At 41.6% G+C, this 21,777-nt stretch overlaps 1 protein-coding gene across 1 annotated transcript in view; it reads right to left on the bottom strand.

The window, feature by feature from the left end:
- PITRM1 (pitrilysin metallopeptidase 1) overlaps positions 1-21,149 on the bottom strand; it is a 31,560-nt gene extending 10,411 nt beyond the window's left edge. The window contains exons 1-16 of the mRNA XM_058669535.1: positions 21,092-21,149; positions 18,780-18,882; positions 16,718-16,824; positions 16,259-16,410; positions 15,164-15,278; positions 14,987-15,083; positions 12,515-12,675; positions 10,553-10,679; positions 10,198-10,286; positions 9,125-9,253; positions 8,487-8,600; positions 8,189-8,285; positions 7,519-7,653; positions 6,339-6,477; positions 2,431-2,547; positions 446-578 (exon numbers count right to left, since the gene is read on the bottom strand). Of these exons, the coding sequence (XP_058525518.1) occupies positions 446-578; positions 2,431-2,547; positions 6,339-6,477; positions 7,519-7,653; positions 8,189-8,285; positions 8,487-8,600; positions 9,125-9,253; positions 10,198-10,286; positions 10,553-10,679; positions 12,515-12,675; positions 14,987-15,083; positions 15,164-15,278; positions 16,259-16,410; positions 16,718-16,824; positions 18,780-18,882; positions 21,092-21,147 (1,871 nt within the window). The 5' untranslated portion in view covers positions 21,148-21,149. The remainder of the gene's footprint in view (positions 1-445; positions 579-2,430; positions 2,548-6,338; positions 6,478-7,518; positions 7,654-8,188; positions 8,286-8,486; positions 8,601-9,124; positions 9,254-10,197; positions 10,287-10,552; positions 10,680-12,514; positions 12,676-14,986; positions 15,084-15,163; positions 15,279-16,258; positions 16,411-16,717; positions 16,825-18,779; positions 18,883-21,091) is intronic.
- Between the last annotated feature and the right edge of the window lie 628 nt (positions 21,150-21,777).

The raw sequence follows: 21,777 nt of genomic DNA, 5'->3' as shown, positions 1-21,777 counted from the left end.
AATCTTTTTGTTGAAATACCAATGAAATAAAGACATCTCTAAGTGTTTCCTTGTACTCAAGGCTCACAATCATTTCAACCATAATATGCATAGTACAAAATGCAATGTGCATAAAAAAACAAATCCTAAACAAATACAGCATATTCTACTTCCCTTATATATGTTTTATTTAACATTTATATTATATAAATATGTAATTATATGACATCTATTTATATATTATAAAATACACAAATTATATATCATATTAGTTATTATTAGATTGCTACATTTATGATACATATCATACTACAATATATGTTTAATATATAACATATAATGTATAACATAAGATACATAAATTTGTGTATATGTATATGCAGGCATACATTATTTACATATATCTAAATATCTACACGTGTTGAGTTACAAAAACATGTCTTTGTCTCTAACGTGAGACCCTTACTTGGTAAGGACATTGCAGAAGAGTGGCACGTACGGCTTCAGCTCCTCGGGGAGTGTGTTTAAATTGGAAAAGGCTCGGAAATAGACCATGCCGTTGGTGGGCTGCGCGCAATACTGTACAGGGACTTCTCCAGCTGTAAAAGCAAAAGTTGAAAAAAAAAAAAAAAAAAAAGAAAGAAAAAAAGTCATCCTACCAGTAAAATTTTAGTTCTTTATAATGGTTTACACTACTGCTTTGAAAAGACAAAGTTTAATACTTTTACTAGCCAAAAGCTATTATTCATTGTTACATAGTTTATATAAATTTCCCCCATTTCTCTTTTATTACTAAGGAAAAAAAAAGAAAGAAACTGAAACAACCTTCAATACTAACGTGATCCCTACTTTTTAAAGGATGACAGTTGAAGAACATTCATATTCTTTTGGCTTTAGACCTAACCATGCCAGTATTCCACCTGGCTGTGTAACCTACTTGTATCCATCTTACCTTCCTTACTAAAACATTCCCTTTAATTTCTTTCTTTTTTTTTTAAAGATTTATTTTATTTTTTCATTACAAAGTCAGATATACTGAGAGGAGGAGAGATAGAGGAAGTGGAGCTGCCGGGATTAGAACCAGCGGCCATATGGGATCAAGGTGAGGACCTTAGCCACCAGGCCACGCTGCCGAGCCGTTCCCTTTAATTTCAATGAATTTTCGCCGGGTCATCCCGGAAACATCTGATCTTACCAATTCACCCACCCCAAATGCCACTAATCTTCATCAATGAATTCAACCCATCCTCTCGAAGTCCACCAGTTACTGCCTTATCCAGAGCACTTCCCTGCTCTTAGGCTCCCGCGGCCTTGAGGCATCCTCAAGTCTCTCAAGGTTAAGGACCTGGGAGTGTTCTTTTGTACATTCCTGGTTCCTGCCATGTGGCTTCTCGGCCTTTTGCCTAAGATCCAGTGTACGTTCCTGCCACAGTGCTCTAGGCCACAAAAGGGTTAAAGCATTTACTGCTGATACAATCTAAAAGTATAACGGTGTCTTCAGATCACATCCATCTATAAGCACAGTGATAACACCACACATTCCAGGGTAATGGTGATCCAAAGACATGTCTATTTTCTCACCAACCAGAAGCCAAAGTAAAATCAGCCCCTGTGAGAACCAAAAACAGTGACAGACTATAGATGGAAGCACTGGGATGAGATGGCAGTCAAAAAGCACTCTCCACGGCCCTTTCCACCATCTGTAACTCAGCAACACCGCCACTTCAAGAGGCACTTATCTTCCCCAATTCCCTTCATCTGCACCGGAAGCTGGGCTAAGGATTTAGTTTGAGTAAAGGGCTATGTAGGATGCCTAGAAGGGAAGCCTAGATCCTTCAAAAATTGTATTTCCTACTGCAACAGCCTAACTCAAATCTTCATCTGATTCTAGGAGCAGCTAGTTACAGTGTCATATTACTTCAATTCACAAGGAAATTAAAACAGGCTCTTCAGTGCATAAAGAACTCTAAGATCACTAATTGTCAAGATCAACATACAAGTCAGATGAAGAGGGCCTGGTGTGGTAGCTTAGTGGCTAAAGTCCTCTCGTACACACCCGGGATCCCATACGGGCGCCGATTTGTGTCCCGGCTGCTCCATTTCCTTCCAGCTCCCTGCCTGTGCCCTGGGAAAGCTGGCGAGGACAGCCCAAAGCCTTATGACCCTACATCTGTGTGGGAGACCCAGAAGGATCGGCTCAGCCCTTCTACATCTGTTGTGGCCACTTGGGGAGTCAACCAGCAGACAGAAAAGCTTTCTCTTTGCCTCTCCTCCTCTTGTAAATCTGACTTTCCAATAAAAATAAATAAATAAATCTTTAAAAAAGAAGATGAAGACTACAAATCAATGATTTCATGCTTCAATGTTTTCTGACAACCAGAATGTAACTGTTTCTCGTGAGGAAACTGGTATTAAACAAAGGAACCCATGAAAATGATTGTTCACAGTGACCTGCCAGGGCTATGTCCAACTTAGTGAAAGGCATGGTGGGTTCGATATCCGAAACCTTCAATGCTGGCAGACAAGAGGCATCCTGAGGCTTACTTTGTTGCGTTCGTAATTCTAAGCCTAAAAAAAGAATAACAGCACTTAGTTAAAGGGTCATATCTAATGCATCTCTTTCCTGCCTGTCATCTTACACTCAGAATTACGACCGCATTTCAAGTCTTAGGTTTAGAGGCAATAATAAATTTTCCCCATAGGCGGTGCTTATCCTAATTCTCCTTCTTAAGCATTTTACAAAAAATACTTCTGCCAAGGAGCAGTGGTAAGCTCAAGCAGTTTCTTCCTGCCGCTCAAAACCAGGTTTAGAATTTTCAAATCATTTCTTGCTGGATTTAATGATTTTTGGAATCCTCTTTTTACTAACTTCAGTGAAATGTTTGTGTAATCATGAACGTTTCATAGAATTATAGCCATGCTTGAAAATGTATTTCCTGAGCCTAATGTTCCACTCTCTTAACAAGAGGGTGGAATTCTCTTCTGAATCACTGCACAGAGTTCTGTAGTCTATGAGAGAAGAGAACCCAGAAAGTCCATAGCAGTTTTTTGGGGGACAGACCTGAATGGTGCTTGGGAAAAAGAGCCCATAATTTAAAATTCTGTCAACCAGATATACAAATGCATTGTTTCACATACATTATTTATAGGCAATGGCTGCGCCAAGTTTCTCTTAGTCTTAACTCATCATTAGGAATACTCCTGGTGTCTGTCTAGCCGTCCTTAAAAAATAGGGGCTTCCGGTTGAACTTGACTGGACAATAGGATGCTGGACTCTATGTCTGGTATATGCTCGCAATGAGGGAATCCCAAATGAACTTGAGCTGTGGTTGTGCAACAAGGTGGAGGAATCCACCATGGGGGAAGGGTTTGGGGAGGGGTGGGGAGTATCCCAGTACCTATGAAACTGTGTCACGTAATACAATGTAATTAAAGAGTAAACTAATTTAAAAAAAAGAGAGGCTTCCTTAATCCTCCATCTACACTTATTTGAAGTGCCTTGAGAAGATACGATTACCAATAGACCCCCTAGAGATGGGACTTTGAAGTCAATCAATATTCCATGTAATAAATTTCCATGTACAGGTATTGCTGTGCCCAAATTAAGAGTAAAAGTTGGACCTTTCCACTGTTTCCAGCTCTCCAGGAATATAAGCATGGACAGACTTAAAAAAAAGGTTTTAAAGGGCCAACACTGTGGCATAGCAAGTAAAGTTGTGGCCTGTGATGCTGGTATACCATCTGGGCACTGGTTCAAATCCCAGTCGCTCCATTTCCAATCCAGTTCTGTGCAAATGCTCTACACAAGCAACAAAAGATGGCTCTGGCTATCCATTTGGGAGACCTGAAAGAAGCTCCTGGTTCCTGGCTTTGACCTGGTACAGTCCTAGCCATTTAAGTCATCTGGAGAGTGAACCCGCAGCTGGAAGAGCTTTCTGTCTTTTCCTCTCTGCAACTCTTTCAAATAAATAAATAAATCTTTTTTTTTTAAAGGTGTTAAAAAACCTTTTGCTCATCTTTTAACTGGGTTGTATTTAATCGTTACTAAATTATTAAAGTTCTTAATATATTTTGGATGCATTTTCCAAATAAGTTATTGCCCACACAATTTGTAAATATTTCACTGGAGGCCAGATGGCTCTTGACTGAAAATTAATCTGAATTTCTCCCTTTTCTCTTCTTGCCACCTGTCTTTCTTCCTTTCTTTCTAAGATTTTTTTTTTTAATTCTTATTTGAAAGGCAGATTTCACAGAAAGGGAAGGGTCTTCCCTCCACTGGTTCACTGCCCAAATGGCTGCAATGGCTGGAGTTGAGCTGATTTGAAGCTGGCAGACAAGACTTTTTTCCATCTCTCCCAAGTGGGTGCAGAGGCCCAAGGACCTGGGCCATCCTCCACTGCTTTTCTGGCTCATAAGCATGGAGTTGGATCAAAAATTGAGCAGCACAGTGAAATAAGCCAATCTCAAAAGGACAAATATCACATATTATTTCCTATATAAGGTGACTATCATGCAAAATACAAAACAGACGGATATAGGCAAAGTTACATAAATATTATATTATATACATATATATATTCATCTAGAGGAACTACATAATGGAGACTAGTATACTGAGAATATACAGTGCAGTGTGCATCTCTGCTCTTGAATAAAAAATGGACTTCCCATGAAACTGTTACTTATATCCTGACATGAGGAGGTTGCACTTTCTATCTGTACCTCCAATGTAGGATATACTTAAATGGTAGAATGATGGACTTGTGACTATTGTTAAAGAACTACACTATTGTAGTGATATATGGAAAACAGTGTGGCGGAGGAGGGAGTAGAGAGGGTAGAAGTGCAAATCCTTGAGCCTATGGAATTGTAACATGAAAAATAAAAATTAAAACTCCAAAATAGGGCCCAGTGGCATGGCCTAGTGGCTAAAGTCCTTGCCTTGAACGCACTGGGATCCCATATGGGCGCTGGTTCTAATCCCGGCAGCTCCACTTCCCATCCAGCTCCCTGCTTGTGGCCTGGGAAAGCAGTTGAGGACGGCCCAATGCATTGGGACCCTGCACCCGCGTGGGAGATCTGGAAGAGGTTCCTGGTTCCCGGCTTCAGATCGGCGCGTACCGGCCCGTTGCGGCTCACTTGGGGAGTGAATCATCGGACGGAGGATCTTCCTCTCTGTCTCTCCTCCTCTCTGTATATCCACCTTTCCAATAAAAATGAATAAATCTAAACAAAAAAAACCTCTAAAATAATAAAAAAAACATATGGAGCAGTAGGAACAAGAAGGAGCATGAATCGCCACCCATATGGGATGCTGCCACCGTTGGCAAATCAGACTTTCTTTTCTAAGGTCTTGCTGTTGCGCTTGTTTTTAACAATGTCTCCTTTTCTTTCTCTTCCATCAAAAATTTCACCACTGGGGCTAGCACTGTGGCACAAGCTAAGCCACTGTCTGCGATACCCTCCATCCAATAACGGGCATTGGTTCAATTTCTGGCTGCTCCACTTCCAATCCGGCTCCTTGCTGACGGCCTGGGAAAAGCAGCAAGTGATGACGCAAGTGCCTGGGCCCCTGCCACCCACATGCTGCGGGAAGAAGCTCCTGGTTGCTGGTGTCAGTGTGCCTGAGCCCTGGCCATTGTCATTTGAACGTGAGTGAAACAATACACCGAAATTCTGTCCTTCCCTCTCATTCTCTTTCAAATAAATAAATACATCTTTAAAACAAAATAATATCACCATTATATTTTTCACTGCCTTCCTAATTCTCCTGGCTTAATAAATGAAGTGCATATACATCTATCAGTCTTACAGTCAAGGCCCTTCTCATTCCGGTCTCCAGTTGGCATCTCAGTCTTTCGTCCACAATCTCTTTTCTCTATCCTCACCGGCCAGTCTTCTGTGGCTTTTCCATCCCCATCTTACACAAGTCCTGGCGGTATCCCACAGCTAGCTCAAGTCCTTCAAAGACTCAGTGTGACTCGCTTTTGCTAAAAACAGCTTATGCTGTTCGTACTGCTCACTGGGCAATTACTCTTTATTGCAACACAACACAAATTTCATTGGCACACTGCATCACTTGATAAATGGAAAGCATTTGAAATCGGCCAAGTGAATAAATCTCATATAGCTATTGCTTTTTTTGATTAATCCCATCTTTCTAGATGAACTACAGTGTGAATTTCCTAAGAACAAAGTCTTATCTTAAGGTTGAATTCACTACACCAAGTGAAGTAGGGATTATAAATTATAAATATTTGTTGGTCCAAACAATATCTGCTCCAACGATTAACTCACTAAAAGTTCACCAGGTCAGGGCGAAGGTTAGGGAATAACAAGCACACGATGGATGAGCTGACCTTTTTCATAGATCTGCTCCTTGTCTTTTGCAGACAGGGAATTGACCTTTTGCTTCAGTTTTTCTGCTTCCAGTTGTGCCTGCTTCTCATAATACTTCTCATCCGGATTCATTGATAAGGTCAGCCTGTGCCGATTATTCTGCAACAACAGCAACCGAAAATTCAAGATACAGCTAGCTGTTGTTAAAGCTGGACATGCTGAGCTGGCCTCTGCTATGTGTTCTTGGTCCTCAAGTTCCATTTATCCAATTTGAAAAATAGCATCAGAAATCACCTGCAGGTCTGTTCTACATAAGCCATGTACCCTTCTCATACTCACACCTAGTAAGTGAGCACAGAATTCATGCACACTGCTATTACTGTTAGGGTTATTAGTGCTACTACTGTCACTACAGCTTAATCATAAATACAACTGCCAACATTTTGTCTTCATGTTAATTGCAAAAAGAAACTGTACTTCTTAATATATATATATTTTTTCATTTCAGTCAAACCTGAAGACGATAGAATTCTGAGTTCAGTTCTGCCAAGTGCTTACTGGATTATTAATTTCTGAGATGTGAGAACTAAATTTTTCACTCAATATTTTCAGAAATTGTAAGGACAAAATAGGTCTTAATCTAATGTAAAATAAATACTAAATTGTTTAGGTATTTCTTTTAACTTATTCCACTAATTACAAATATCACATATGCATAAAATGTTCAGCTGTACTATCAGAAAGTTACAATAATTAGATTAAGAAAAACATAATGTAACATAACTTTAAGAAACCACAGGTTATATCATCAAATTATGTCCCATGTCCCCAAAATGGAAAACATATTGAAACAGAGAGCCTTCAAAACAAGCAATCTAAACCCAACATCATAATATTTTTACAAAGTTCTAAGTATGACTGAAGACACAGCAGGAAACATAAAACCCAAACACAGATGCCAACAAAGTCAGCAAAATAATGAGCAAAGATGAAAAGAATTTGAACATAAAAAATCCAAAGTATTCACTATACTCTGTGGTGACTGTTCTAATATTTTACAGTTGATGGGAGCACTTCAAGTTTTAATTGTAAATTGTAGAAATCATGTCACCACTCGTTAACAGAAACTGACTTCACACGTTCATTTTATTATAAAATCCAGCATCAAAATTGTGGAAACAGATCCTCCAAATTTCTCACCTTAAAATACTGTTTCACTTTTTCCTGTAGAAATTGAGGGTTTTCCTTCAGGCACTGTCTGAATTGAGCCAGCTGGTTTCCTATCTTCAGCAGCTCCACGGGGTCCCCATCATGATTCCAGCAGGAGGCTATATACTAGAATGGCAATTTTAAATGCGTATATTACACCACAAACGCTGTACCACCCTTTAAGTACTGTATCTCCATTACCTCAATAAACATCAAAGGCATACGTATTAGTATTCTTGTTTCCTGATTTAAATACACCAAGCCAAAGTCAAAATCAAGTTATTATTTGGAAAAAAAAAAATCAACTCATCTTGACTCCATTTTATTCTAATCACATTAAAACCACAGATTTCTGAAATATTACATAATTAATAAATAACCAATTTTTACAAATCCCTACCCATTTGGTCTTAATGTAAATCTCTTTCACATAAAAACAGATAAAAATGCTGACTAAAGTAATAAAAAGAGAAAAAAAAAACCCACTATGTAATTAAAATAAATTTGCATCATATCCAAACAATAGAACTTTTAAGGTTCAAATATAAAGTGTTACCAAACATCAATCAGCATTTTCAGTCTGTCAAGAAGGACTTAACTCCACAAGTCAAAGAACAAAACAAAACAAAAATCAAGGAAGCTGAGAGGTTGAGTTACATACTGAGGTCAGGGCAAGCCCAAAGCTGGTGGACTGGTGCTTCATCTGAATTTCAATTTTATGCAGCAAAGCTTCAATTCGATCATCTTCAAACCCTTTCCTAAATAACACAATTGACAACTGAGTGTTGAAATGACCTAAATGTTCTAGAAACACAAGGTCAAACAGATAATAACCAAATATGAACCTGCTATGGTACACAAAGAGGAAGATAAATGTGAAGAAAGCTCTATCTCCTCCCCCCAAAAAGCATTCATGAATGAAGAATGATAGCAAATCATTGGAAATAAGCCACACTTACTCAACTACTTCATCAATTGTTTTGTCTACAAGGTTTCTGACAGTCTGGATGTCTTTCTGTGCAATGCCCTGCAGGCCGACGCTGAAGTAGGCCTCCCTTGTGTAGCCATTGTAACTAGTGCAAAGTCAGAGAGAATACATTGGAATTCACACACTTCAGTCACTCACGTGTAAGACAGGCTTCATTTAACAATCAGTTAAGAACTTTAAACTCCAGGCCCTTTACTTTTAAAATATGTTCATAAAAAAGGTAAAATTTTGAGTTACGGAAAAATAGAGTGATTTCAAGAATCAGAACTGCTGAGATTCTACAGAATTTGATGACCTCAAAGAATGTTTACTTACCTGACTTTTAAAGCACACAGCAGTGCAATATTCTGGGACTTTGGAAAAGCTGTGTGTTTTGTGTGCTGTTTTGCTTTTTTTGATTACAGATCCCCTTCACGGTGCCATAATCTAACCCACACAGGGTGGCCCGCTGCACTGTGGCCCCAGGGGCATCCCCGCACCCCACGTACTACATGCCAATGACAGTCCCTGCCATTTGAAAAACCAAAACACATCCCAGATTACTAACTGTCCCAGGCAGGGGGAAGGCAAATCACCCCAAAACTAAAAACTACTCATCATAAAGCTTACCCAACATCAGGAGAAAAGTCTGTGCCAAGTCCAGATTCTATTAAAGCCTTGTAAAAGGGAGAGTTGGGGCCGGACACCAAGAGGGAAGACAGCAGGTTTAACGTGAAGGATTCAAAAGTGTCAGTGATACTTCGTTGCAAGGGGAAAAAAAATGGAGAGAAAATTATTGGCCATTATAATGTTTACATGTTTAAATCATGTAAGGTCACTACTGAAGTAATACTTCTGCCACCAAGCAAGTTCAAGTTCTACTAGAAATTCTTGCATTTCAAACTTTAATTATTATATGACTACAAAGAATTCTAAAATTACATCTGGAAATTTGGGGGGAGCATCAAACCACAAAATTTAACAGCTTACTGTCCTGTGTAATACCTGGGACATTTTTTTTTTTTGTTATAGCAAAAATATCAACCCCAACAGGGTATGTCAAAAAGTTCCCAGAAGAGCCATGTAAAAATAGGTTTTGAGGTAAAAATTTCTAAGCATAGTCTTTTTTTTTTTCAGAATGCAATTTTCTATGAACTGAGATACTCAAGTACAAAGTAGACAAGGAACAAATGAGGAGATGGAGTGACGTGTTCCACAAGTGTAGTTAGAACCTGGCAGACAGAGCCTGGCTGGGCTGACGAGGCCTTTCCCCCAATAAAAAGCTTCTGCAAACACCTGCTAACACGGTCCCCACAAAATCTACAGCACTGCCAAGCTTGGTATGTGTACATTTTCCGAAGGAAAGTGATCACAATGTTCTCACACTCAGGGAATTGTGACTCCCAAGGTGCACCTGTCCACATGTTTTCTCTAAGAAAAGCAAGTTTTTAAGCACAGTAAGTAGATACATTGCATTGCCTCTAGGTGGCGCCCCAAACGACCGCCCTCTAAACTCATCTTGGGTGTCATGAGTCTTTGATACTTGATACATTCTCCCTTCTTGAGACCCGCTTGCCTACTGCAGCCTGTATATGAATGATACTTAATCATAGAATTCACTAGAATTCACATCCTTTTCCAATTGGGTATTGTCCTTTTTTTTTTTTTTTTGACTAGTGTGAACTTTAACAAGGTTTACTTACTCTGGTAAGAGGAAGCTAACGCTGATTGTTGTTTGTTTAGAAGGATCCGTAGCAAATGAATCCGGGCCACATGTTATCTGAAATTCTCTCTGTAAAATCATGTGATGATTTAAGTGGGAATACAGCCAAAATGATTTTAAACAACTATAGGTTATCTGGATAGATAAAAGGGCTTGTGACACGCTTTTCACTGTTCACTTCATTTTGAAACAGTTACTGCTCCTTAGTCTTCCAAAGCTTTTACAAACAATGGACAGTTCCATATTCCACTTTGAAATCTTGTTACTAATACGTAGTTCAAGCCTCATTTAAGAGGCCAGAACCAAACATGGATAAAAACAGACAGGGCACTTACAGGCTTGTCCCAGGGCTTCTGGGGTGGCACTGAAGTGCTTGGCTCGATTTTCTGAAATTTACTCAGTGCTTCTTCATGAATTTGTTTCAGGTGCTGTTCTAATTGAAAATTGCCATAAGTGAAGAACCTACAGTTTGAGCGGATATAAATTAGTCTATTTTTCCTCCAACGACGAGGTGTCAGCAGATTCTTTCAGCATGAAAGGGAGCATATACAATATATAACAGCTATTTTCCATATTGCAGACAACTTTAATAAGGTAAATACTTTCATTTCATTTAGTTTAACTGCAAACATGAGATAAAAGTGTTTGCTTTTGCCATTTACTAAATACGGTTCAAACAAAACAAAAATCATGTAGAAGAACTCAATTAAAACTGAAAAATCAACATTTGTTAATTTAAAAAAAAAGATTCATTTATTTTTTATTGGAAAGACAGATTTACAGAGAGAAGGACAGACAGAAAGATCTTCTGGTTCACTCCCCAGGGAGCCACAATGTTGTAGCTGAGCCGATCTGAAGCCAGGAGCCAGGAGCATTTTTCAGAGCTCCAAGAAGGGAGTGGGCACAGGGTCCCAAGGCTTGGGGCCGTCATCTACTGCTTTTCCCGGCAACAAACAGGGAGCTGGATGGGAAGAGGAGCAGCCAGGACATGAACCACTGCCCAGATGGGATTTCAGCACACATAAGGTAAGGATATAGCCACTAGCCCATCGTGCTGGGCCCAATATTTGTTAAATTTTATACCTTTTCTAAACACTTACAAAAACAAATGTGTTATTTGTTCTAAATACTTTGAAGAACTCCAAAAACTCAAAATTTAGGCTAAAATCTCAGATTACACATGTTTTTAAGACAATACACTTCTTCAAACTGAGCAAAAAGGTTATAATGGCAGAGGGGAACTTTTTCTTTACTGTGACATTTGTTTGAGCTATGGTTTGGATTTGGGGGTCTAGTAGCTGAAAGATATTTAAAAGGTTTACTCAAGGATTTAGAAGCATGTGTACACTGTAAGGATTTAGTTGATGCAATAAGCAACCCTAGCACCCAGACACCAATCTTCGAATGCCGTTTCCCATTCAGTCACAGGATCCTGCGGGTGGGGTGGTTATGGGTTAAGAGCTGATGTGAGAAGAGTCAAGCTATGTTTCTAAAGGGGACAGAGGCAGAAACCAAAAAGTCACAGAAAAGTGAAGCCCAGCCAGAAAGGAACTCTTTCAGCTCACAGCTCATGTATTTTGAGCATAAAGATAAATACATCAATGCATATCACTTGGTCACACAATCTCAATGTGTAAAGATTTCCTGTATGACCATTAAGGTACTAGAGAACAAGCCAAAGAAGGCTCAAAGAAAGAAAAAGATTCGTTTCATCACCTGTCAACACCGGAGGGAGGCAGTGTCATCATCTCTCCCCCGGCACAAGGAGGACACCAGCTGCCTTTCCCATCAGAGTGTATTTTAGAATAACCCAAAAGTTCCAGCTGATAGAGCAACCACTGCAGATGTGTAAAATGAACATCCTGGGCAGGAGTTTGGCACAGGTTTGTGATGTTCACATCTAGTAACAGACTCCCTGGGATCCAGTCCTACTCCATTCCCAAGTCTAGCTTCCTGCCATGATGTGCACCCCAGAGGCAGTAAGCGATGGCTCAAGCAGTTTGGTCCCTGCCACACATGTAGGAGACACAGGGTGAGTTCCTGGCTCCTGGCTTTGATCCTGGGCATCTGGGGAGTGGACCAGTGAACGGGAGATCTCTCTCTGCCAAAACTAATAAAACAAATCATTTTTAAAAAAATGAATGTTCAAATAAATTCTTTAGGCAAACCTAAAGAATTTTATTAAGACATATATTTCAACAAACATTTCCTTGATAAATGAGAGAAGTCACCATGTCATTCAGTATAAACACACAAGTAAGTCCATCTACCGTTACACTTGTACAACATAACATTACCTAGCATTACTTGGGTGATAGTGAGTAGCATGGAATTCTTTTAGCTGTTCCCATGTGAGCTCTGGGATGCATAATGGATCACCACCGGAGATCACTGAATATGTATGGTCAGGAAGAAGTCTGTTCTGAAGATGCTGTGAGAATATCTTCTCATTATCTGTCTTGAAATGAAAAAATATATATTTGTAAAATGCAGTCGTGCATTTTGTCAATGACATTTTGGTCAATCGGGGACGACATAAGTGATGGCCATCCACTAAGACTGTAATATGGCCTAGGTGTACGTTTCGGTAAGAACACTAACGCTCGCACAAGGAACAAATTGCCTGGTGACACTTCTCCATATGTATTCTCACTGTTAAGTAATGCATGGCTAACACACATGACCATGTAAAACAGAAAAGTAATCACACTCCTTGAGCATAAACATAAAACATCTTGCATATAAAACTGCTCTGCAACCCATTGCTAAACTGACAGAACCAAATTACCACCTATTTCTATTAATGCTGAATGTAAACGGCTTAAAGTCATCAATCAAACGTCATAGATTAGTAGACTGGATTAAAAAACAAAGCCCATCTATTTGTTGCCTACAGGAGACACATTTCACCAACAAAGATCAGCAGAAAACTAATGGATTTTGATTTTTTTTGATAGTTTCATCTCTTCAAAACACTTTCTGATTAAATTCTTCAATGACTCATAGATCATACAGCAGCATCATTTTCTGCAAGAAGGTTCTTGATTTTCATTTCTTCAGCGACACAGTAGTCATTCAGCAGCATGTCAGTTCACTTCATGGTGTTGTTAATTTCTTTTCTTCCTGTTGTTGACTTTGTTCTGTGCTTTTCGTTTAAAGGGGAGGTATAGTAGCTGTGCAATGGAGACTGTCACATCTAGCAGCATGTTAACTTCATGGCATTGTAAATTTCTATTTTCCTTCCTGTTGTTGATTTTGTTTTGTATCTTTTCGTTTAAGGGGATGTATAGTAGCTGTGCAATGGAGACTGTCATATCCAGATGTGAGGATACAATGTAGTATGCATCTCTACTTCAAGACAAAGATCGACTCCCAATGAAACTGTTCACTATATCTTGACAACAGGATGCTGGACCCTGCCATTGTCCATGCCTGCAATGATGGACATATGACTGTGTATGAAGAACTATACTATAGTAATGAAGTAGGGGGACTCAGTGAGGGAGGAGGGAATTGGGGAGGGGAAAAGGGAAATCCCAGGGCCTAGGGAACTATCATATAATGAAAATAATAAAAAGAAGTAAAAAAAAAAAAGATTTAAAAATCAATCAATCAATAAAATTGTTCTAATGATAAGCAATGACATCCTGCTGCATTCAATTTATTCATAATCTGTGCACAGGACCCAGTAATGGTTCTTGGAAGAAAAGAAAAACTTGTTTTCAGCATGAACTGGGTAGATAACTGGATAGCTGCAGGCAAGGGGAAGGGCATAAGAAATGAAAACTAAAGTAGTAGGATTCCTTTTGTCTGGTGGCCACAAGGGAGGGAGGGGAAAGTTGCTACACTAATTTCAAGACGGTGTCACAGAAGTGACTTTCATATCGCGTAGCAAAGGGTAAGAGGTAGTGTGCACGCTAAAAGAGGTCACAGAAGTTAGGGAGTAGCGTGGAAGCCAGGCATTACTTCCTGCACCTCAGGGAGACCAGTTCGGACCAGAGCAGGTCTTCAAAGCCAACAGGGGCACTTGCTGATACAGGTCCAAGACAGCCGTTCTCAAGCCACAAAGATCTCAAGAACCACATGCACAAAGTTAACAAAGCCCCCAAACATTCTGGATTAGGAGGTTATTTCATTATGTAGGTATCTGCCTGTATGTAATATATGTGTGTATATGCTTTACACATATTTTTCCTCCACTCTGAAGCTGAGGCATTTCCAAAATAGTTATGAACTTCATCCATCTTTGCATGTTAAGAAGCATTTTTTAAAAAAATCTCATACCAAAACAGAAACATGATTGGGAAGAATGGCATTGGTTTGCATTTTTTTAGACACCTCTTCAATATCTGGTTCACTAGCAGACAGCTGGAATCTCCTATTTGCCTCCGATTGCGGTACACTGTGTGTCATGCATCATGCTTGGTGGTTAGTGGAGTAAGAGTGACAGTGAACAAGGCCACGTTGTAGCAGTAGTGGACAGGTGTTTATCTTGCAGAGCCGCTGCAGGTCACCCACCAGGGTGCCCAGACACAGTCCGAGAAGCTCTGACAGTGAGGTTCTAGGACACAGAACACCCAGGCCCTTCCGTCTCCTAAGGATTCTGCTCACAGCATGGACTTGGCAAAGTCAAGAAACTTATCACATAACATGAGACTATTAGCATCAGAGTAACTGAATGTCAACTCTTTCCTTACCGGATCTGTCTTAACATTTTGCACAGATAACTTCAGCACAAAAGAAAATGATGAGGGAAAAAATGAACTTACAAATGCTCCCTTCATCTCATTGAAGACAACTCCTTTAAAGATCAACGGCGTCTGGGGGTCGCTCGGATTCTCGTGTTCTAGTCGCCATCCTTCCTGCCTACAGGACGGTAAATAAATCAGTCAAAGTGACAGTGATTCTATTGCTGAGATTAAATCAAGTAATTAATGATGACTTACCAGAAGTCTAGCTCCCGCAGGCATGGAAAAAAGGTTGCATCCAAATACACGGACAGGAGGTTCTGAAAATCCTTGGGATTTTGTGTGGAAAATGGATACAGAGTGTAATCACTAGCTGGGTACAAATGAAAAGAAAGATTTTAAAATACTACAGACTACTGCAAAAATTATTTGCTTTCAGGCCTCATATCACTGCGACAGTACGTGTTAACTATCGGTTAACAGAAGGCTCAATGCCACACTCTGCATCTGTTCTCTGGCCACTCTGAGGTCCAACCTGCCAAGACTTAATATTAGCACTTAACAGACACTAAAACTAATTCTTCAGCGAACACTTTTACACAGCTGAAGATCTGGTAGGGAGGCTGGGATGTGTGGTGCGATGGGACAAGTACTGGCTGGGGATGCATGTATCATACATTGGGGTGCTGTTTCGAGAGCCCACTGCTCGGTGCTTCCAAAACAGCTTCCTGATATTGTATCCTGGAGGACGGCAGATGGTGGACCAAGTGTGCTCGGGCCCCTGACAGCCATGGAGAAGACCCAGACGAAGTTGCACGTTTCTTATGTTGGCCTGTCCCACTCCCGGCTGTGACGGGTATTTGGGGGAATGAACAAACAAATAGAGCACTGCTCCCTCTTTCTGTTACTCTGCCTTTCAAGTAGATGAAAGTAACTACATGATTCTTTAAGACCCTGTAGAGGCATCAGTTCCAGGTAGAAAAATCCACTCCTTCTGTGAAAGCATAGATTTAATTTGTTTTTGGATTTCAGTCTTTCACAGGTTGTTTTGTTCTCATTACCAGCCCAGTTACTATTCTCAAATTTAATAAAAGGAAAACTGACTCAAATAGAATAATGCAAGAGGCCTAATGCTGCAGCAATATTCCCCAAAGGAAACTGCTTTGAACTTTACCAGAAAAGGAATCTTTTGAATTTTTTCCAGAAAAAGAATCACATACCTTTTTTCTTCTAAGGATCTGTCAAAATGTATCCCAGTGCAATTATTAATCGCCAACTATTGATGCTAACTGAATTCATCTGGGTGTGTTTGGCAAAGTCAACAGCAGCCCCAGTTGAGACTATCAGTCTTACCTGTGAAGGCATTCATGAAAGTGGATAATGATCTGTTCAGCATTTTGAAGAATGGATCTCTACACGGGTATTTCTGAGAACCACAAAGGACTGTATGCTCAAGAACATGAGGAACACCAGTACTATCCATTGGAGTCGTTCGAAACTGTACACTAAGGAAAAGGAAAAAAAAAAAAAGGATAAACGGTGGGGATGGTTAAGCATAGGGTTACGCAATAGCATTCTTAAACACACGTTACCTCAGATTACTAAAAACCCTCATTTTTAACATGTCCATCTTTCAAAAGGATGTTTCCTAACTGTGACATGTGAAGTCACTGATTCACACTGGGCTAACTTGACTTTTCTGAGAAGAAGATACAAAGTCACTTACATTGATGGGGAGCCTCAACCAATGAAAACAATAATGACATACTTACAGAAGCCATCCCAAACATGTTCTTATGATGCACCCCATACCTGAACAAATTATTGGTGTCTTCTCTCGCCAGATGTAAATATCTGGCTCCCGTGCTGTCATGGCTGAGCTTCACTGCAGTCAGGAAGAGCTCAGGAACAGGTGTGACCTGAGTGAAGGAGAAAGCATCCGCGGCTAAACTCATCTTCCACACACGGGCAGGACCAGCTTTTCTGTCTTAGATAGTACCAGAAAGCCAGGAGGCACAGCTAGAAGGAACATACCACGTTGTCTAAATCCCTGACCTAATGAACAGGAAATAAAGCTCTAAGGAAGGCAGATGAGAACGCTTGTTTTTTTTAAGTGCTCATACTTGCTAGTTCTAAAGATGTCACACATGGCCCTGTGAGAAGGACACCCTTATCCCCATCTACAGACAAAGTAACGACAAAATCGAAGCTCACGTGGTGAAAGAAGCTGCGCACACTCCTGAGAGCTGGGCCTTCCCTGCTGCCTACACTCCTCCCCTTAGCTTACTCATGGCTCATCCTTCAGATGTGCACCGTGTGCCTCTTGCTCTTACACCCACCACACAGAGTCAGAACAACCATGCATACAGTGAATGTTGGGGCAAGCTAAGCCTGCAACAGAAGAAAATGTTCCTAGGAACACACCTGCTCCATTCAGCTTGAGGTCCGGGTGGGAGGACCACTGCACCCACAGGCACAGCCTCCAGAAAAGTGGGAAGCGCTCGGAGGGCAGAAATGCCCCAGGGAAGCCAAATCGATCCTCACTGGTGGGCAAGGTGGTATGGTGCTCATCTCCTCTCTTACTTTTGAAAACCCTCCGTCTGTGCATTACCCACAATTCTTGGTGTTAAATGACTCACCTGGTCCTTCAACTATGACGGGAGTAACTTACACTACAAACCCAAACTTCGTTAAGAGACTTGACAGATGCTCTGCTCCATTCCAACACCTTCGTCACTCACTGCTCCTGACCTCGACTGGAAATGCCCACGTCCCTGCCCTTGATCAGCCCAGCCTGGAGATCCAGCACCATTTCTAAACTGTCGTCTTCAGCATGAGTGATGTCCCCTTCCCCCAGAGGTGGTGGTACTATCACTGCTCCTCCCTGCCTTTGCCGGAGATACTTCTGCCAGAGGCTTAAGTTTCAGCTCTGGATGAGTCTTTCTGGATGGCAAGTCATGTGTATTTGTCACAGCATCAAGCAATTACAGAATGCCAAATATTTTAGTGGTTAAATCAAAAAATATTGTGAGGGCCCAGCGGCATGGCCTAGTGGCTAAAGTCCTCGCCTTGAAAGCCCCGGGATCCCATATGGGCGCTGGTTCTAATCCCAGCAGCTCCACTTCCCATCCAGCTCCCTGCTTGTGGCCTGGGAAAGTAGCCAAGGATGGCCCAATGCTTTGGGATCCTGAACCCATGTGGGAGACCTGGAAGAGGTTCCTGGCTCCTGGCTTCAGATCAGCACAGCACCGTTGCGGCTCACTTGGGGAGTGAATCATCGGACAGAAGATCTTCCTTTCTGTCTCTCCTCCTCTCTGTCTCTCCTCCTCTCTGTATATCTGACTTCGTAATAAAAATAAATAAATCTTAAAAAAAGTAAATAAATAACAAATAAAAAATACTGTGAAAAGCCTGCTCAAACACACACACACACGACCCAGGTCAACATATTTTTAACACAGGCCTAAGTCAGTATTGATCCACAATTTCTTCTTTTCAATTCCAAAACCCAAGTGCCTCAGAAAACAGTGTTTCTACTTAAGAACACACCATTTGATGGAAAAATCTGAATGAATATAGGGAAGCAGATCAGGACTGATTATACTCGTGAATGAACCATCAGGGTTGGCTGCAGAGATTCAATGTGTTGGACTACAAAGATCCCGCTGGGAGTACCAGTTTCTAAAATCCGAAAAGATTTCAGGATTCAATGAATGCAAGTAAAGAACTGGGGAATAATCCGTTCAGCTGAGCATGAGAGGGGGTCTCTGTCAAGGCCTGGAAACTCAAGGATGAAAACTCCAGGTTCAGCTCTGAGTCACCCTCTGCTCCACAAACCGACTCGTTTCAGCAGCACACAAAGATGGCCCCATACCTGGTTGACGGTGAAGCCATGGATCTTTTCACCCACTTTATATTGCAGGGCTCTCTCACAAGCTGGCTGGCTCTTCCACCGACATATCATGTGGTGTGCAGAACTGTATTAGGAAAATCATTAAAGTTAGATGATTTGTATGAAAACTGGTTAACAGAACTAAGCAACACAACAAAAATATCACCTGATGATGAGGATATTAAAGAAAAATTAAATCTTGCATCCTCCAAAATCTTGATTTTATCCCAGAAAATTAAGTTCTTAAAAAGTATTTGCCCTTTAACAATCATTTATGTCAACTCAGTTCATGTTTCATAATATCAATTTGGTATGCTTGGTGAAGCTTTTGCCCACAATGCTGGCACCCCAGATGGGTGTCTGTTCATGCTCTGGTTGCCCCATTTCCAGTTCAGCTCCCTGTCAAGAAGCAGAACATGGCCCAAATGCTTGGACCCCTGCCACTCAGGTGGAAGACCTACGTCCCTGGCTTCCTCCGGGTCCGGCTCTGGCTTTGGGGCTATTTGGGCAGTGAACCAGTAGCTGGAAGCTCTTTCCATCTCTCCCTCTCACAGCACCTTTCAAATAAACACATAAATCTTAAAAAAAAAAAATTAAATGTTGTAAACATTTTGCTAGCCCACATTTGCAAATAACACAACCCTATACAAATTTCATTAATTGCACAAAGATCACTACAAGATGAAAATAGCATATTTCCATTACACCAGCCCTATGTCTAGCAATAAACTGAAACTATCTTAAATAGGTCAAAGTTAAAACATGTGGACTACAGGAACTGCCATTCTGGGCTGGAGTGCAAATTTAAATGTCCATCAGGACAAATTGGGAATTATTCACTCAATAAAAAAACCCAACAATTTAAAAACAAAGTAACAAAGTTGGGGTCCCATCACACTGACCAACACCATCAAATTACAAAGACATATTCTAAATGGATATAACCCAGACATATAATGCTGTATTGTAAGAATGCATATAGATATTAAAAGCAAAGAAGAAGCCAAGAAAATAATTTCTACAAGGCAGGAGGAGTAATGACATGAACAGAAGGGAGAGTGTTAAGGCTAGCAGTGGTGTCAGGACCTATGTTTTAGTAATTATTCTTTCAAACTGCATTATTTGTATTAAGGAATTTTTTTTCCCAAAACTAAACATGCTTCACAGAAATATTTAAGGACGATATACACAGGAGAAAAGCCTGTCACTGGCAATATCATGCAGTTATAAATAACCCATATTTCCTTACTCATTCAATAAATTTTAGAATTACGAGATAGAGGATTTTAAGAAGTTACAAATCCTCAGGAACACAACAGTATAAAAATCCTGAAACACCAGGATTTTCCTCCCACACATTTTTCTGCTAACCTACTAATACATATAAACAATGTTCTGCTGTCAAACTCAAACACTCCAGAAGCTACCCCCCAAACAACTTACACCTGTATGTTTCCTCTCCTAGATTAAGGACACACACCATCTATAGGAACTGGTTTTGTGAGTCAGCACAAAATACAAAACAAAACTTTTCTTTAATGATCTTTTACCCCCCTCCCCAGGCTACAGTTTTATTAAGAACACAGCAGGTGCCAAGTCAGTTCTAGGATGTGGGCACCCTGGGTCTCTCTGCTTGCAACAAAAAAACGGAAATGGGGCCAAACCCTATTATGGAAGACCTTAAATGGCCTGTTACTTTCATTACATCTATTAAAAATCACATCAATGACCGTCTCCACTTCAAGAAGCCTGGGCAACCCACACACTGGGCCACCCACACTGGGATCAGCTAAGGTCTCAGGAGAGTCCCTCTCCCCCACCGGCCTTCAGCGCTGGGACTTTGTGGAACCCCTCATCCCGAACACGGTAGTTGGGACAGGAACTCACGGTGGGGATTAAGCCTGCCATCTCCGAGGGTTGAAGAGCAGCTTGTCATGCTCTAAGAGACCCTGGGACTAGGATTGGAGATTTCAGGGTACAGCAATCTACAGAAGAGGGGTTTGGGGGTACAGGCACTACAGACGAGGCCTGCCAGGAAACACTAGCTCCGGGCGAAGCGTGTGGGGGAACCCACTGAGGGCCTAGAGGTGCAGGAAGCTCCCCCAGGAGGAGTGTCGTGCTGCGGGAGCCCCCATCAGAGACTTCGGGGTGCGGAGCCCCAAGAATGGGGAGCTGTCACCTCTAGGCCCTCCCACCCGAGGATGACTGATCCCTCTGATTCACATTCAATCCCCGTCCCGCCCTACTCATTACCCCCCTACACCCCCGTGACCCTTGCACCCTCAGTTTCTCACCCGCTTTTCAGTCGCCACAGCGCGCCCACGAAACGCTGGCCGCCGCAGCGCCACATGGTGAGTGACTCGCTGAGGACCAGCTCCCGCAAGCCTTACTGCGACGCACGGCGCGGGGCGGGACTCTGCTCGCGACTGCCATTGGTCAGCGTGCGCGGCGACGTCCGCTCCGATAGGTTGGCTCGGAAGAGGGCGGGTCCTTCCGAGGAGGGGCGGGCCTCGCAGCGCGGAGCTGCGCCGTTTCCGTGGGGACCGAGCCGGCTGCGGGAAGATGGGGCCAGACTGAGTCTGTGGGGTAGCCAGGTGGGGCGGGATGTGTGCAGGTGACCGGCCCAAGCCTGTGAAGGTGCGGGTCAGGGTGTGGTGAGCAGGGGGATCAGGCCTGGTGAGCCTGCGGTCCTCTTGGGCCGGTGTGTGGGCTTTGGTCCCCTTGGTTGTTTGGTCCCCTCTGGTTGTTTACAAGCTGTAGAACCGAGGGAGTAAGGTATGACCAAATGCTTTCACCTCTGGGGCTGGAGGGCTACGTGTATGAGGTCTGCGGACTGTTGGCGAGCACCACGGTGTTTAACTGCATGATGTTAAGCGTATTTAAGCTATTAAGCATATTAAAAAATGTCCCCAGCTTACTATAGGACACAATTCATTGCTCCTGTATGTGCTTATAGTTCGCTGTCTTATTCCAGTCTCGT

This window comes from Ochotona princeps, chromosome 10 (genome assembly GCF_030435755.1).
Source record: "Ochotona princeps isolate mOchPri1 chromosome 10, mOchPri1.hap1, whole genome shotgun sequence".
In the NCBI taxonomy this organism is placed as follows: domain Eukaryota; kingdom Metazoa; phylum Chordata; class Mammalia; order Lagomorpha; family Ochotonidae; genus Ochotona; species Ochotona princeps.
This window is presented reverse-complemented; position numbering and strand designations above follow the sequence as displayed.